This window comes from Elephas maximus, chromosome 19 (assembly GCF_024166365.1).
Source record: "Elephas maximus indicus isolate mEleMax1 chromosome 19, mEleMax1 primary haplotype, whole genome shotgun sequence".
Taxonomy (NCBI): Eukaryota; Metazoa; Chordata; class Mammalia; order Proboscidea; family Elephantidae; genus Elephas; species Elephas maximus.
The window spans coordinates 8,274,357-8,292,388 of NC_064837.1; the positions used below are offsets into that span (position 1 = coordinate 8,274,357).

Below are 18,032 nucleotides of genomic sequence, written 5' to 3' on the forward strand. Positions count from 1 at the left end.
GCAATCTACTTCTGAAAATTAGCCAATGAAAACACTATGGGTCACAGATAATGAAAAAGAAAGACAGAAGAACTGATGCATTTGAACCGTGGTGTTGGTAAAGTATATTGAATATACCTTGGACTGCCAAAAAATGAACAAATCCGTCACAGAAGAAATACAGCCAGAATGTTCCTTAAAAGTGAGAATGGTGAGATCTCAACTCACTTACTTTGGACACATCATCAGGAAAGACCAATTTCTAGAAAAGGACATAATGTTTGGTAAAGAGGGCCAATGAAAATGAAGGAGACCCTCAATGAGACGGATTGACACAGTAGCTGCAACAATGGGCTCAAACATATCATGAAGATGACGCAGGAACAGGCAATGTTTTGCTTTGTTATACATTAAGGCCACATATTTGAAGAGCAGTACAATTTCCAAAGTGGTTTTCCATTTGTTGTTGGGCAACTAACAACAATCACAACAACATTAAGATGTAACAGGAGGAGGTGGGGGCGGATGCATGTAAGTTGTATAGAAGTAAGGATTGTGATGGGTTTGTGTTAACTGTGAAGGTCAATCAACTGAGGAGGGTGGGGGGTTAGAGGACAAAGAAGAATGTATGAAATAAATGTTGCTGTGAGTGGAAAGGTAAACACACTAAGGAAATATGGAAGAATTTCCAGGAAGTTACTACTGCCAGTTTGAGGTTTGGGACATAAAACCACAAACCAAGGTTTGTGAATTTAAAGTAAAACTAGCTAGCTTGACTATGGTTTTTCCCAGTAGAGTGCAGCTGCTCAGATACCAGTGTGGAGACTGTGGAGAGTTGTATATGGCAGGCATCCAATGAGGATTTTGGGAATGAATGAGAGGTAACTCACATTACCATCGTAACTATAATTCCCTCTGAATTCCCGCTTCCTGTGTGCCATTCTTTCTCAGCAGCTGTGAAGTAGGAAGGTGAGCCAAAGTCATCTCAAATCACTGACTTGTTTTTTCTTTTTTTCCTGGAAAGTTCAGACCTCCTGACCTTAAAAACTATTGTATTACAAGAGATAATATCAAGTCCTGGGAGCTGCTCTGAAGAGGCAAAAGCTCTGAAGACTCCCTGCCTGCAGATACATGCGTCCGGTGTTACCGGCTCAGTGTTACCAGACCATGGAGGGGGAGTGGTTAATTCTGCTTTAGGGATTTGAAGGTGCCCAGAATCCCGGGGTGGTGCAAATGGGTAATGAACTTGGCTTCTAACCAAAAGGTTGGAGGTTCGAGTCCACCCACTGGTGCCTTGAAAGAAAGGCATGGCGATCTGCTTTTGAAAGGTCACAGATTTGAAAACCCTGTGGAGCACAGTTCTACTCCTTCACACTTGGGGTTGTCATGAGTCACAGTTGACTTGAGAGCAGCTGGTTTCTGGAGAAGGCAACTTTTGAGATGAGTCTTGAAGAAAAAATTAAGCTTTTTTTCCTTAGCTGAGAGCTCAGTAACTTTTCTGGTCAAAATTTTCATGTGGATACCCGTGCCCCTGTTTGAAAGGCATTCCAGAGAACACAGAATCCCATTAGGAACCTGGTTTACCACGGGATGCTGGCATCAGAACTAAGCTGAAGTTTGCAACTTCCTCCGCCATCCCGTGTAACAATGATTGCCTTCATCCCTGCCTTAGTGCTGGCCCTTGACCCCTAGGCCCTTTGCGTGTCTGCTCTTACCAGTGGCCATAGTCCAGATGTTGCCTGATGATGGTGTGGGGCTGCACGGTCCCATAGGCATCCACCTCAGGCATGTTCATGTCATCAATAAAATAGATAAGCTTCTTGTTGCCTGTGGGGCCATAGTTCCTGCCAGCCTTCTTTTCTAGAGGCTTCTCCAGGACACCTGCGGAGAGAGCCAGTTAGTGAGAGAAGAAGCTTCAAACCTCAGATACCAGCAGAGACAGCACAGATGTCAAGGACAAGCCATGGTACACACACATGCACACACACAGGCAACACCCACAGCAACAGCAACTACTAGATTCAGGCATTTTCCAGGCCAGAAGGTGAAGCTGGAAGCCACTAGGTAGTAATGGTGGCAGTGGAGTCCCTGGGTCGTACAAATGGTTAAAGTGTTTGGCTGCTAACCAAAAGGTGGGTGATCTGCGACCACCCAGAGGCACATTTGAAGAAAGACCTGGCGATCTATTTCCAAAAAATCAGCTATTGAAAACCCTGTGGAGCACAGCTGTACCTCGACACACATGGGGTCGCCATGATTCAGAGTTGCCTCCACAGCGACAGGTTTAATGGCGGTAGTACGTGTCAGGCACTAGTGTCACGGATGGCTGCCTCCCCTGCCTGCAGGTTTTCTGGACCCTAACCGAGCATCAGAGGGCCTTTCTGGAGACTACGTACAGAGAGCAGGAACCAAACAGCACAGATTCCCAGCCTGACAGGACTTGTTTAGAACAAACTTCAGTAATAGAGTGGAGATAGATTTTTTTTTTTTCAGTAAAGCAATTAAATATTTATGTATTGCAAGAACCGACACTTGCTATTACAGCTGGAAGTGCTGAGAGACATCTGATTTCTTCTCTTGAAAAACAAGTTTGTAAACAAGAAGAAAGTGTCAATAGACATATGAAAGTGACAGAAAGACAAGTTCCTTCAAGAAGCTTGACTATTCTAATTTTCAGGTTCTGAGTTAAATTAAGTGTTTCAAATAGGAATTAAATTTAAATTTAATTAGCATCATATTAACATACACTATCAACCAATTAATCACCCAACACCTTCTTCTCCCCTAAAGATATAACAACTGTATACAAGATCTGTCAAAATGAAATATAATTAATGGGCTGCCAAGGACAAGCTTTCGAGAACAGTCCTTCTAATAGGAGATTCTCTCCTTAGGAAGACTTCTTTCTCCTCATCTCGAGGCAGTGATATTCAAATCAGCCTGGAATTAAGCAGGCCCTGTAATTTGGGTTGATTAGGCACTTTATCCTTCTAAATGATTATTGAGGAGAAAAGCATGTCAGTTAGCAAGAAGTGGCCTTGGAGTACACCAGAGTATCTCAAATGAATGTTGTTAAGTTCTTCAGGGGAAGGGAGGACTCCCTAAGGAAAAGCAGACACATTTTGAACTCTTCTTGGCCAAGCTCAGCTCCAGGTCACATACAAGATGCAATGATAGTGAGTTACTCTGTTTCCAGGCAGAACTGGAGAAGCACAAGTGAATTTAACTTCTTAGCAAAAATACTGACGTTGAAGGGTCTATGTAAATAAGACATATAAAGAAATGTGACCCTTCTACCATATTTCTGAGTTCTGCATTGCCACACACAAGACCAAATAATTAGGCCCATACCTGGGCACAGACTTCATTTGTACCATCTTACTGAATTTGTGCCCCATCTGGAATGGATTGGGGTTCACTCTGCGACCATGTGAAGTACAGCCAGCTGCCCCACCAGGGTCTACATTTTTATTCATGCCATTCTTCCTGTACCATTTCAACGCTGCCTTATATTTGAAGAGTGGCACAATTTCCAAAGTGGTTTTCCATTTGTTGTCTCATTTCACCGTTTCCACTGCTACTATCCTTGTCCATCAGCTCAACGTGGTAACTACAACATTCTCCCAAATAGTTCCTCTGCTTTCACCCTAGCCACCCTTCACTATATTCTGAACGCAGCAAAAACGGGAGTCTTAGGTTGAGTTCTCTAGAGAAGCAAAACCAGTGACGTGTGTGTATGTAGATATATACACAGAGAAAGAGCCACCACCCGTCCATCAGTTTGCCATATTGTGGTGGCTTGTGTGTTGCTATGATACTGGAAGCTATGCCACCAGTATTTCAAATACCAGCAGGGACACCATGGTGGAAAGCTTTCAGTGGAGGTTCCAGACTAAAGTAGAACTAGAAGAATGACTTGGCAGTATACTTCTGAAAAATTGTCCAGTAAAAACCCTATTACAAGCAGTGAAACATTGTCTCATACAGTGCCGGAAGATGAGCCCCTCAGGTTGGAAGTCACTCAAAATACGACTGAGGAAGAGCTGTCTCATCAAAGTAAAGTTGATTTTAATGACATGGATGGTGTCAAGCTTTCAGGACCTTCATTTGCTGAGGTGGCATGACTCAAAATGAGAAGAAACATCTGCAAACATCCATTAATAATCAAAATGTGGAATGTATGAAGTATGAATCTAGAAAAACTAGAGTCACCAAAAATGTAATGGAATGCATAAATATTGATACCCTAGGCATTAGTGAGCTGAAATGGACTGGTGTTGGCCATTTTGAATCAGACAGTCATATGGTCTACTATGCGGGGAATGGAAATTGAAGAGGAATGGCATAGCATTCATCTTCAAAAAGAACATTTCAAGATCTATCCTTAAGTATAACACTGTCAGTGATAGGAAACATCCACATGCCTAGAATCAGTTAATATGACTTTTAATCAAATTTACGCACCAACCACTAATGCCAAAGACAAAGAAATTGAAGATTTCTACCAACTTCTGCAGTCTGAAATTGATCAAACATGCAATCAAGATGCATTGATAATTACTGGCGATTGGAATGTGAAAGTTGGAAACAAAGAAGAATCAGCAATTGGAAAATATGGCCTTGCTTGATAGAAATGACACCAGAGATCACATGATAGAATTTTGCAAGATCAATGGCTTAATCATTGAAAACACCTTTGTCCATAAACAGTGACTATACACGTGGACCTCAGCAGATGGGATACACAGGAAACAAATTGACTGCATCTGTGGAAAGAGATGATGGACAAGCTCAATATCAACAGTCAGAAAAAGGTCATGGACTGACTGCAGATCAGACCATTAATTGCTCATACGCAAGTTCAAGTTGAAGTTGGAGAAAATTAAAACAAATCTAGGACAATCAAAGTATGACTTAGAGTAAATACATCTCACTTGAATTTAGAGACCATCTCAAGAATAGATTCGATGCATTGAACACTAATGACCGAAGACCAGACGAGTTGTGGGATGACATCAAGGACATCACACATGAAGAATGCAAGAGGTAATTAAAAAGACAGAAAAGAAAGGCCAAAATGGATGTCAGAAGAGACTCTGAAACTTGCTCTTGAACATTGAGTAGATAAAGTGAATGGAAGAAATGGTGAAGTAAAAGAGTCAAAGAGAAGACTTCAAAGGGCAGCTTGAGATGACAAAGTATTACAGTGAAATGTGCAAAGACCTGGAGTTAGGAAACCAAAAGAGAAGAACATGCTCAGCATTTCTCAAGCTGAAAGAACTGAAGAAAATATTCAAGCCTTGGGTTGTAACATTGAAGGATTCTATTGTTAAATGTTGAATGACATAGGAAGCATCAAAAGAAGATGGAAGGAATACACAATGTCACGGTACCAGAAAGAATTGGTCCAAGTTCAACCACTGCAGGAGGTAGCATATGATCAAAACCTGATGGTATTAAAGGAAGAAATTCAAGCTGCACTGAAGGCATTGTTGAAAAACAAGGCACCAGGAATTGATGGAATACCAACTGAGATTTTTCAACAACTGGATGCAACACTGGAGGTGCTCACTCGTCTATGCCAAGAAATTGGAAAGATGGCTACCTGGCCAAATGACTGGAAGAGATCCATATTTGTTCCCATTCCAAAGAAAGGTGATCCTGCAGAATTCAGAAATTATTGAACAATATCATTAATGTCATATGCAAGTAAAATTTTGCTGAAGATAATTCAAAATTGGTTGCAGCAGTACATCGACAGAGAACTGCCAGAAATTCAAGCCAGATTCAGAAGAACAGTGGAACAAGGGAGAGCATTGCTGATGTCAGATGGATCTTGGCTGAAAGCCGAGAATACCAGAAAATGTTTGCCTGTGTTTCATTGACTATACAAAGGCATTTGACTGTGTGGACCATAAGAAATTATGGACAACATTGCGAAGAATGGGAATTCCAGAACACTTAATTGAGCTCATGAGGAATCTGTGCTTAGGCCAATATGCAGTCATTTGAACAGAACAAGGGGGTACTGGATGGTTTAAAATCAGGAAAGGCGTGTGTCACCTTTCACCGTACTTATTCAGTCTGTATGCTGAGCAAATAGTCCAAGAAGCTGGACTATATGAAGAAGGATGTGACATCAGGATTGGAGACTCATTAACAGCCTGCGATATGCAAATGACGCAACTTTGCTTGCTGAAAATGAAGCACTTCTGACGAAGACCAAAGACTACAGCCTTCAGTATGGGTTACACCTCAACATAAAGAAAACAAAAGTCCTCACAACTGGACCAATAAGCAACATCATGATAAGTGGAGAAAAGACTGAAGTTGTCAAGGATTTCATTTTACTTGGGTCCACAGTCACCGCCCATGGAAGCAGTAGTCAAGAAATCAAATGATGTATTACGTTGGGAAAATCTGCTATAAAAGACCTTGTTAAAGTGTTAAAAAGCAAAGATGTCACTTTGAGGCCTAAGGTGTGCCTGACCCAAGCCATGGTATTTTCAAACACGTCATATGGATGTGAAAGCTGGACAATGAATAAGGAAGACCTAAGAAGAACTGATGCCTTTGATTTATGGCATTGGCAAAGAATACCGAATATACAATGGACTTCCAGAAGAACAAACAAATCTGTCTTGGAAGAAGTACAGCCAGAATGTTCCTTAGGAAAGAGGATGGAGAAACTTCATCTCATATACTTTGACATGTTAAGAGGAGGGACCAATCCCTGAATAAGGACGTCATGCTTGGTAAAGGTTCAGAAAGAAGGAGGAAGATCCTCAATGAAATAGATGGACACACTGGCTGCCAGAGTGGGCTCCAACACAGCGATGGTTGTGAGGATGGTGCTGGATCGGGCAGCGTTTCATTTTGTTGTATATGGGCTCACTGTGAGTTGGAACTGACTTTTTGGCACCTAACAACAAATATATATGTATATGGAGAGATTTATCTTAAGAAAATGGCTTATGCAGTTGTAGAGGCTGGCAAGGCCCAAGTCTGTGAGCCATGCGTTAGGCTGGAAACTTCTCCTGACTCAAGTAACTTCAGGGACTGACCAATCCAAGACCTACAGGTCAGATAGCAGGCCGCTGACTCACAGGCTGCAGATACTAACAAATCCAAGATTGGTAGGTAAGATGGCAGGATGCTGGCTCAAGTCCCAAGAACTGGAGGTCAGAGGATGATAACATGTATACAGGATCCAGAGCAAGCAAATGAGCTTTGCCAGAAAGTCCATATGTATGCACTAGATGCAGGCCACACTCCCAAGGAAATTCTGCTTACAACTGATTGGCTGATCACATCAGATCACATCATGAAGGATGACCAGATCATTATGTAACTGCCAAACCACTGAGAATCATGTCCCAGCCAAGGTGACACACAGCCTTAACCATCACAAGGGGTTATCCTTGAAAAGTGTAAATCAGACTATGTGTGCCTTCTGCTTAAAACCCTCCAATGGCATCTCATCTCTGTTGGAGCAAATGCCAGCCTGGCCACTTCTGCAGACCTTGCATCTCAAGATTTTCTCTCCCACAGTCCCCCCTCTGTCACACCCTCTGCTGCAGCCATCCTTCCTCTGACACACTGGTCACTCACTCCTCAGGGCCCTTGCTCTGTTTCCTTGCCTGTAATCCTCTTCCACTTCCAGCCTGGTTTTCTCCCTCCCCTCCAAACCATCAGGCATTTATTTACTCAAGTGCCATTTTCTCAGTAGGACTTCCCTGGCACTATATCTAAAATTAAATTCTGTACCCCACTGTGTCCCTGCTTCATATTTCTCCATAATACATCACTACCTGATATTCGATACATTTTACTTATCTACCTTGTGTGTTATCTCACCCTCTCCCCACTAGGATATAAATTCTATAAGAACATAAGTTTTTGTACACTGTCATAACCTCAGCACCTACAACATTATCTAGCACTAGTTGTTGCTGAGTCAACTGCAACTCAGGGCGACCCCACTGTGTCAGAGTAGAACTGTACTCCATAGAATTTTTTGGAAGTAGATCAATAGGCCTTTTTTTCGAGGTGTCTCTGGATGGATTTGAACTGCCATCCTTTCAGTTAGTAGCTCAGTGCTTAACTGTTTGTACCACGCAGGGGCTCCAGCACACAGTAGGTATTCCTTCTCTCCTCAGTACCCTTCCTCCATCTTTGGGTTCAGAAATTCACAGCAACGTCTAGCTGGTCAATCAGGACAGTTTCCAACCAAGACTGCTCTCAGCTCCTACTGCTGCCAGGCTCTGCTTCTCTCCACTTCTTGCTGCCGCTTCTCATCATCTCGATTCGTTTCTTGCCATCTTCAGTGTTACAGCTCTTTCTTCTCTCTCTTCTCATGTCTCTCTCAAAGCCTTTGTCAGGTAAACTGCTTATATGGCAAGCTCTTTATCAGTTTAAGGGCATCCCCCTCCCCCTAGAAAAGACAACGAACTAATCAATCCCCTGGGTAGGCCACAATCACCTAGTTTGCATTGTAACTGACCAAGCCCTGAAAGGGTTTTACATACCTTATTTGCACAGCTCCAGCCAATCATTTTTGACAGTTACAAGACTATGGCCAGAAAGGCCATACAGAAAAAGAAACTCATTGCCCTGCAGTAGGGTAAAAAAGTAGGGTACTCAAAAACATTTACGGAATGAATAAATTTTATTCTTACAAGTCCCATCAGATAGGCAGAGACAAACTTTTAAGGAAATAGGGGTAAACGCAGGTTAAATCCTTGTAGAATTAGAATTCAGCTCTTTAGAGAGTGGTTCGAATGCTTTTTTCATCTCTCTTGGTGAGAGGGCCCTTCTGAACCCTCGCATCCCAGCTCCTCTCCAGGGCTGCGCTGCCCATTCCAGTCCCGGTGGCTCCTCCAGCCTCTGAACGTCTGAGCGGCTTATTCATCCCCCACAGAGCGTTGCCAGGGTCAGCTCTGTGCTGAGCACCTGACATGTACCTTGAAGCCTCGCAGCGCCCTATCTTGTATTATCATTAGCTTCAGAAAAGAAATCTATTAACAAATGAGAAAACTGAGGCTTAAAGAAATTAAGGGACTTTGCTTAAGGTCATATAGCTACTTAGTGGCAAAGCCAGGATTTTAACCCAGGTCTGCCTGCCTGGGGAACCTCATGGCAGCACTACTGAAAACTGCTTCTTAAACATTGCTAAGACATGGCTCCTGCCCTTGAGAAAGCCCCACTGAGCTAACTCATTGCCTGCACCATATATACATACATATATATATATATATATATATTTTAATTGTGCTTTAAGTGAAAGTTTACAGCTCAAGTTAGTTTCTCATACAAAAATTTACACACATTGTTACGTGACCCTAGTTGCTCTCTTTATATAATGCGACAGCACATTCCTTCTTTCCCCCGCCCCGGACTTCCTAGGTTCATTCAACCAGTTCCTGTCCCTTTCTGGCTTCTCATCTCACCTCCAGTCAGGACCTGCCTATTTAGTCTCATGTATCTGCTTGAACTAAGAAGCACATTCTTCACGAGTATCATTTTATGTCTTATAAAATATAGTCCAGTCTAATCCTTGTTTGAAGAGTTGGCTTTGGGAATAGTTTTAGTTCTGGGTTAACAGAGAGTCCTGGGGCCATGTCTTCTGGGATTCCTCCAGTCTCAGTCAGGCCATTAAGTCTGGTCTTTTTACATAAATTTGAATTCTGCACCCCACTTTTCTCCTGCTCCATCAGGGATTCTCTGTTGTATTCCCTGTCAGGACTATCATTGGTGGTAGCTGGGCACCATCTAGTTCTTCTGGTCTCAGGCTGATAAGAGTCTCTGGTTTACGTGGCCTTTTCTGTCTCTTGGGCTAATATTTTCCTTGTGTCTTTGGTGTTCTTCCTTCTCCTTTGCTCCAGGTGGGTTGAGACCAATTGATGCATCTTAGATGGCCACTCACTAGATTTTAAGACTCCAGGTGCCACTCACCAAAGTGGGAGCCTACACCAAGTTTTTAACACAGATCATTAGCAACTATTCACATCTTACTTTGTGCCAACATGATCTGCATACCTGTGTGTGAAATATTTTCCTTCCATATTATTTCACTTTTCACATGTTCAAGGCTTTTCAGTTATATTGTAAGGGTATTACATTTATTCTTTCAAGAAAACATACTTTACATGATTCTAAAAGTAATACACATTCATTATAGAAAAATTAAGAAGCATAGATAACTGTAATGATGAAAATAAAAATCTCCCGTAATTCTGTCAACCAGCAGTAAGCTCCACTTTCAATATTTTGTTGTATTTCTTTCCGGTCTATTTGCTCTGTTAGCTTTTTCCTTTACGAAGCCAGAATTATACTGAATATACTGATTTACATGTGAGTTTTTTCACTCAACCTATTGTGAATATCTTCATATGATAATAAATATCCTTTTAAAACATGCTTTTAGTTTTTGCATTGTGTCCCATATTTTGAAGATATCATAATTTATAGAAAGGTTTCTTTATTGTCAGAAATGTGTTGTTCCTGATTTCCTTTGAAACAATAACCATTCCATGCAGAATGTCTTGCCCACTAGATAACAAATCTTTGACGATTTAACTTTGGTTTGTGTCGTCTCCTTTTTATTACAGTGATATAACACAACAAAACACACATTTCATAAATTTCTACATGTACACTTCCATGGCACTGGTTACATTCTTCAAGTTGTGTGACTATCTCACCAGCTGTTATGGATTGAATTGTGTCCCCCAATATGTGTGTCAACCTGGCTAGTCCATGATTCCCAGTATTGTGTGGTTGTCTACCACTTTGTGATCTGATGTGATTACCCTGTGTGTTCTAACCTCCTAAATCCTAACCTCTATGATGTTAATGAGGCAGGATTAGAGGCAGTTATGTTAATGAGGAGGACTCAATCTACAGCATTATGTCGTTGTGAGTCAATCTCTTTTGAGATATAAAAAAGAAAAGTTACCAGAGAGGAAAGGACCTCATTACCACCAAGCAAGAAGAGCCAGGAGTGGAGGGCATCCTTTGGGTCTGGGGTCCCTGTGCTGAGAAGTTCCTAGGCCAGGGGAAGGTTGATGACAAGGACCTTACCCCAGAACTGACAGAGAGAGGATGCCTTCCGCTGGAGCTGGGGCCCTGAATTCGGACTTCTAGCTTCCTAAACTGTGAGAGAATAAATTTCTGTTTGTTAGAGTCATCCACTTGTGGTGTTTCTGTTATAGCAGCACTAGACAACTAAGACACTATCTTTTCCTAAATTGTCCCACCGCTGTTAACATACATTCAATGCACTCTAAGTAAAAACCTCCCCTTTCCCTGATAACCGCTAATTACTTATGGTTTCTACTATTTACTTATTTCGTAAACGTGCTATCAAACAGTGTTTGCTTTTGTGTCTGAATTATTTTGCTCAGTATAATGTCCTCTAGATTCATTCATGTTGTGGAGTGCATCGGGACTTCATTCCTCTTTATGTCTTTTTGAGAAGACACTAAGGTAAGTGGAAGGGAGCTGTCTGTCTGTAATAATGGAAGCGCATTGCTCCTCTGAGGTAGAGAGATCGATTAGATCTTTTAAGGCCTGTCTAACTTTAAGTGTTTAATGAATAGATAAGTCTTATGCAAAGCCTCAGACACCTGAGCTCCTATCTAATTAGTAAAATGAAGCACTCAAATGTTTGTTGAACTAGTCATTGAAATTGCAGTTGGGTGGTAAGAGGATACAGGATCGTGACAAGCCTGACCTTTGGCCCTCTGATGCCTTAACCAAGTTCTTTGCTCTTCCCTTCCGCTTTCTAAACTATCCTATACGCCAGTCATTGCACTTTTTATTTATTTTTAAAAATTACTTATATTTTCAAAAAGAATGTGAATAGGCTTACAATATTTGAATGGACATAAAACAGGAGAATCAAAATAAAGACTAAAAAGAGATTCCAAAACTATATGGAAGGAGCAGAAATTTATTGCTGCCGGCAATCTAGGATGACATAGTTACTGTAATCAAACACAAATTTATCTCACATTTCCCTTTATGACCTGCTTGTTTGAAGGCTCGGAAGTAAATCTGTGTTTAATTACAGTAACCATGTCATCCCAGATTACTGATACAAATTCACCCCTTCATTTCCATGAAAAAATTCCCAGGTGCCAAATTCTAGGAGGCATATATTGTAGATACTTACAAAAGCTGTATCAGGCTAGAAAATGGGCATGGTCTTCAATAGAGACTTTACAGAGGACCTAAACACAGCTTCAAATTATCATAATGATGAGACTAGCCCTCAACAAAACCCAAGGGTGGGTCATCAAATTGTAACTCAGTGAAGGAAATTAAGGCCAGGCAACTGGGTCCGTGGGGCTCAGAGAAGCTGAGAGGATGGAGAATGAGCACAGATCTCGGCCTTTCTCAACTTGAGACATCAGTTTATTAAACTGTGCTTTGTGCACGTGTTGGAGAGTAGTTGGTTGGTTAGTTCGTCAATGACCAAAGAGCTATGCTATTTGTTATCTAAGGGACAGACATCTATGTGCCCTAGCTATCAGAGGAGCTGAAGCAAAGTCGACATTCTAGTATGAAACCAAAGATATGTAAATGGAAGGCCACTAGAGCTTCATGAAATTTAACAGCTTTGCTCTTCACTCATTGTGTGACTTTGAAGGGAGTCACTTAACCTCTCTAAACCTTTTTTTCTCATCTTACAAAATGAGGACAATTTTCCAATCTGTGATGGACACCATTTCCAATCTCCTCTTTAGCATTTTCCAGGTGGGGTGGCTTTTGACACATAATTCTAAACAGTAAGAACAAGTCATAAGTCTAGGCATTCCTGGAGAGCAATCATTTTCTGACATGTGCTCTGCCTTTCTCCTTTATCTTTTATTTTCCATTTGGAATGCAGATGTGATGGCTGGAGCAGCAGCCATTCTGCCACCATGAGGGAACAGTTACGAGAATAGCAAATTTTCTGCATTCATATCATTGAGCCATTGATCTAGCATTAGCAATTGCCTACATTGAGACTTCTTGTAGTGTGAACAAAAATCCCTGTTTGTTTACACTACTATCTTTAGATTTTCTGCTACTTGAAGCCAAAAGAATTACTGATAGAGTCTCATAGGGTTGAGGGGATTAAATGCACTAAAGCACAATGTTTGGCACATTGTGAACATTAAGTAACTGCTATTCAACTGGCAGGCTATGGGAATGCCTGAAGCCACAAGCCCCATCTGTACGTTAAAAAAAAAATTTTTATCCATTTGAAAATTATTGAAGTTTTTATAGAATACACTTAAACATTTTGATAAGTTCCAAAAGAGATAAATAAAATCTCCCCATGTCCCCAACAATCTAGTTTCCCTCTTTGTAATCATCTTTTGTTCACATTTGAAAACTGAACACAATGCAGGGAGAATAGTATTTCCTGTATTTTTGCTGAGGATGGTGGAGAAGGAATCCAGCCGGCAGAATAAAATTTGGGGTCCTGGGCCATTTTTGAAGGACTAGGATGTGCAGATTCAATTGAGAGGCTTCCATTATCCCCAGCAGATACACAGGATGAACACACAAGGCCATGATTACTGATGCTTGGAGGCCGTGAAAGAAGCTGAGAGTGGTGGGTCTCTGAGACTATTGTACTGAAGGGTGGTCCTGGCCTAGCATTCCTGTGGTGGGGCCTCCCTTTGATATTTAAAAGGAGTTCTGAAGCTGTGTGTAGAAAAGCCCTCGATGCAGACTCCAGAAGTAAATGTAATGAGATAGGGGAGAGATGCAGACATTACCAAACAGCTGTCTCCTCTATAAAAGAGCATCTGATTTAGAGAAAAAATGGCCTTTGATAGGCAACCAGGGTGAGTGAGTTGCAAAATGTACCCCGATGCGTCAGGAAATTGACCTGCTGGGTACAACTATGCCCAAGGGAAGGCCGCGATATTTCTCCCAGAAACATTATTTTCGTTTTAACATAGTTTTATGTTAAACTCCTTTTTCAGGCCAAAGGGGTTTGCTCATTCCCTTTTGTTTTGGCAGTTGGGGCTTTGAAATAATTGTATAATATTTATAGATTCTTAAACGTGAGAAGGATTTTGATAATATTATTATGATAACATCTTCCACTTACTAAGCACTATTGTCTGTGAGGAATCATCCTAAATGTGTTAGATATTTTCTCTCACCACTCAGGAATGAAAAGAATGAGCTATTGGTATACTCAACCACATGCATGACTCTCAAAGTCATGCTGAGTGAAAGAAGGCAGATAGAATGAACGCACGTTTGTCTGAGTCACTATATAACACTCCAGACATGGCAAACTAGTCTATAGTGACAGAAAACGCATCAGTCCTCGTCCCAGCATGGGGCCAGAAGGGGGCAGGGGACTAGGGGGTGAACTACAAAGAGGCATAAAGTGATAGACATGTTTATTATTCCGATTGTTGTGATGGCTTCACAGGTGGGCAGATGTTTCAGAACTTATTATACACTTTAAATATTTGTTTATTGGGTCTCAATTATAAATCAATAAAGCTTTTTTTAAAAGGGAAAAATGTAAAAAAAAAAAAAAAAGGATCCTGTGCCAGAGATTAAAAGTTCCTAAGTGGCTACCTGGAGAGGCCGGGCTTTAGGAAGCACTTAGTTTCTGTTTACAATCATGGAAATTCTGACAAGGGACATGGAAATTCTGACAAGGGACACTGTTGATATTGTTGATGGTGTCATTGATGTCGCTACGCTGTACATGTGAAAGACATTAAGTTGGCAAATGTATTATATCTATTTTTACAACAATAAGAAAATTCTGTCTTTCAGGAAGGACAATAAAAAAATGAGCTGTGATTTACTCATACAGTGGGTTCCATGCAACCGCGAAATGGCGTGAATTAGATCTGCATGGATCAAGACAGAGAAACGAGAACCATGACAATGATTTAAAAACTAAGTGGTCAAAGGCCACACACACACGCAAGACTGTATTTTTTTAGGGGTACATAATTATATTTTTAGATGTATCAGAAGTGTAAACTTAGGATGACATACCTCAGCTTCAGTGCTCTGCTTAATAAGGGGAAGCAAAGGGGAAGGGATGGAGGTGGTGTGTTAACTGTACTTACTATGCTAAGATAGCAAAAAGACAAGATTTTAGCAACTGTTAAATCTGGGTGGTGGATGCATGGGCATCTGTTATATTATTTTTGGTACTTCTCTGCACATTTGCGATATTTCAGAATTTTAAAAAAAGTTTAAGTAGTTCCCCATCGCATCGTCAGCATCCAATTCCCTTGCCAGCAGCAACTGCTGTTACTAGTTCCTTGAGCACCCTTCTGGAGGTCTTCTAAGCATACATAATCAAAGAGGTATACGGGTGCGTACAAGTGAGACACAATTCACAGCATGCTATTAAAAAAAAAAAAAGTTTTTTTTTTTTTTAATAGATATCGCTCTGTATTTTGCCTTTCCCTCAACAAAACTTTGGAAATAGTTCCAACTCAGTAAACAGAATCTCTTCATTCTTTGTACTGGCTATAAATACTGATGAATAATTAAGTTATTACCATCTTTCGCCATTATAGACACATTACAATCACACAGTTTTGCACATATGTCTGGGTTTACCACCCGTCTTTAAAGCCAACTACACCACATCACATCCAATCTTTTCTTGGTCACACAGGGTTTAGCAAGTTAGAACATTGAGCTGCAAAGAGTGTAACGGGCTCATGAGGTCGGTGGGGCTGACTGTCTCTTTTCTAAATGAAACCAGAGCAGCTATCCTTTGAGTTTTTAAGTTTTCTATTTCCCCCTCCGACACTAAGCTTCTGGCTTTCACTTTTCCAACTGCTGGTAGCACCCTTTCCTCTTGCTATTTTGTCTCTTCTAAAATGTTTTGGGCTAAGAAGCCAAAGAATCAAGATTGTTAGGACTACGACTAAAGTAAGAGGAGGAAGGTTCCAAGTAAGTGGACAGTATATTTTTTAGAGTCAGAGTATGAGCTTTATTGCAGAAACTTTGTGACCCCTATGCTGGCTACTCTGGGAGGACTTTGGTTTACTCCTCAATTCCTAATTGGCTCTGGATAGCAACACTTTAAGACAGCTGTTGAAAGACTGGTGGTTTGAACCCACCCAGCACCACCACGAAAGAAAGGCCTCTGGTGATCTGCTTCCATAAAGATGACAGCCAAGAAAACCCTATGCGGCAGTTCTACTCTGTAACACCTGGGGCTGTCACAGATTGGGGGCTGATTCAACAGCACATAACAACAATGACAGTGTCAGAGAGGGATGGGAGTGGTGTCTGCTTGCTGTGGAGAAGCTACCAGGACATTGACAAGGGACAGAAAAGTTGTGCTTCCGTGTGTGTCCAGCCACAGTGAGGGTTCATCCTGGCTGTACTGGACAACATTTTGCGACTTTCTCCAATAATTCTCTGCATCCAAACAGGAGGGAAGGAGAAAGTCCTGCAGGTATGGGACCCAAAGCGAGAGCAAGAGAACAGGGTATTGTGAGAAGCTCGTCTCCTCTCCCTTGGCTACAAATTTTAAACCACTCTCACGGGGTTCTAGAGAACCACTCCTCTGGAATAGTAATAGTAATCATGTTTAATACTTATTACAGTTTACAAAGTATTTTCCTACCAGGCAGGCAGTATAGCCTCGTGGTTAGATCATCTGGGGTCAAACCCTGGCTCTAACACTTACTGTATGGCCTAGAGTAGTTTATTTAAATTCTCCATGCCTTGGTTTTCTCACCTATAAAAGTACTTACTTCACAGGGCTAATAACGGATCAAATGAGTACAAAATGTGTGAAAGTCTGAAGTTAGGTTAGTGCCTGACACACACCTGATGAGAATTTGATAAATATCAGTTATTATTATTAGTATTACTACCACTACTACATTAATAGTAATAAGAGGTCCCTTGGTGGTGCAAGTGGTTTGTGCTTGGCTCGTAACCCACCCAACAGCACGGTGGAAGAAAAGGCCTGGCGATCAGCTTCCGTAAAGGTTACAGCCAAGAAAACCCTATGGAGCAGTTGTGCCCTGTAACGCATGGGGTCACCATGAGTTGAAACTGACCTGATGGTACAAGACAACAACAGCAAATAGTACTAAAGTCCCCGGGTGGTGCAAAGGGTTAACCCCCATCAGCCGCTGACCAAAAGGCTGGAGGTTCAAGTCCACCCAGAGGCTCCTCAAAATAAAGACTTGGTGATCTATTTCTAAAAATCAGCCACTGAAAACCCCGTGGACCACAGTTTTACATATGGGGTCACCATGAGCTGGAGTCAACGCCACTGCAGCTGATCACGGTCGTAACTGGAGTAAACGGGCAGAGCAGGTAACCTGACCAGGCCCTGGACTCAAGAACTACAAATAAGTGCAGGGGTCTGCCTTCCCTTGAACCAGGAAGAGGAACTATATTAGGGAGACCAAACTCTGTTAAGACTTGTAACTCCCAGGCATTGGAATCTGCTTCTTCAAAACCAAGCTCTTTCTAGGCTTAATGTGTTGAGTGTTTCTATAAAAAAAAGAGACTCCACTATCAATGACGAGGAAGGGACTTTCCTGCAGCGAGCCCTTAACTCTGAAGCCATACCCAGGGCTCAACACCATTCAGGTGCCCACTGTGACAGCCATGGTCCATGTGGAGTCAGAAGACTGACTGTCATGGCAGCCTCGCCCCTTGGTGGCCTTAGGTAATCACATACTTTTACCGGAGCCTCAATTTCCGCATATACGAGATAAAAAATGAAAAACTAAACCTGGTGCTGCTGAGTTGATTCTGACTCATGGCGACCCCCTCTGTGACAGAGTAGGCCTGCTCCATGGGGTTTTCTTAGCTGTAATCTTTATGGAAGCAGATCACCAGGATTCCCTTCCAGAGTCCTGTTGGGTTAGTTCCAACTACCAACCTTTAGGTTAGGAGTTGAGTGCAAACCAAAAGATATAAGATTTTGTGATCTCTAGAGACACTTCCCGCACCAGAAGTCCACAAGTCCCTTCATGTCTCTCCACAAGTTTTCAGCTTTCTTGGTCATCAAGGGGCTGAGCTGTTCTGTGCTA

At 41.7% G+C, this 18,032-nt stretch overlaps 1 protein-coding gene across 9 annotated transcripts in view; it reads right to left on the bottom strand.

The window, feature by feature from the left end:
- DNAH9 (dynein axonemal heavy chain 9) overlaps positions 1-18,032 on the bottom strand; it is a 468,295-nt gene that overhangs the window by 234,541 nt on the left and 215,722 nt on the right. For all 9 annotated transcript variants that reach the window (XM_049859546.1, XM_049859547.1, XM_049859545.1 and 6 more), the window contains one exon: positions 1,695-1,860. In XM_049859546.1, coding sequence (XP_049715503.1) covers positions 1,695-1,860 — 166 coding nt within the window. The remainder of the gene's footprint in view (positions 1-1,694; positions 1,861-18,032) is intronic.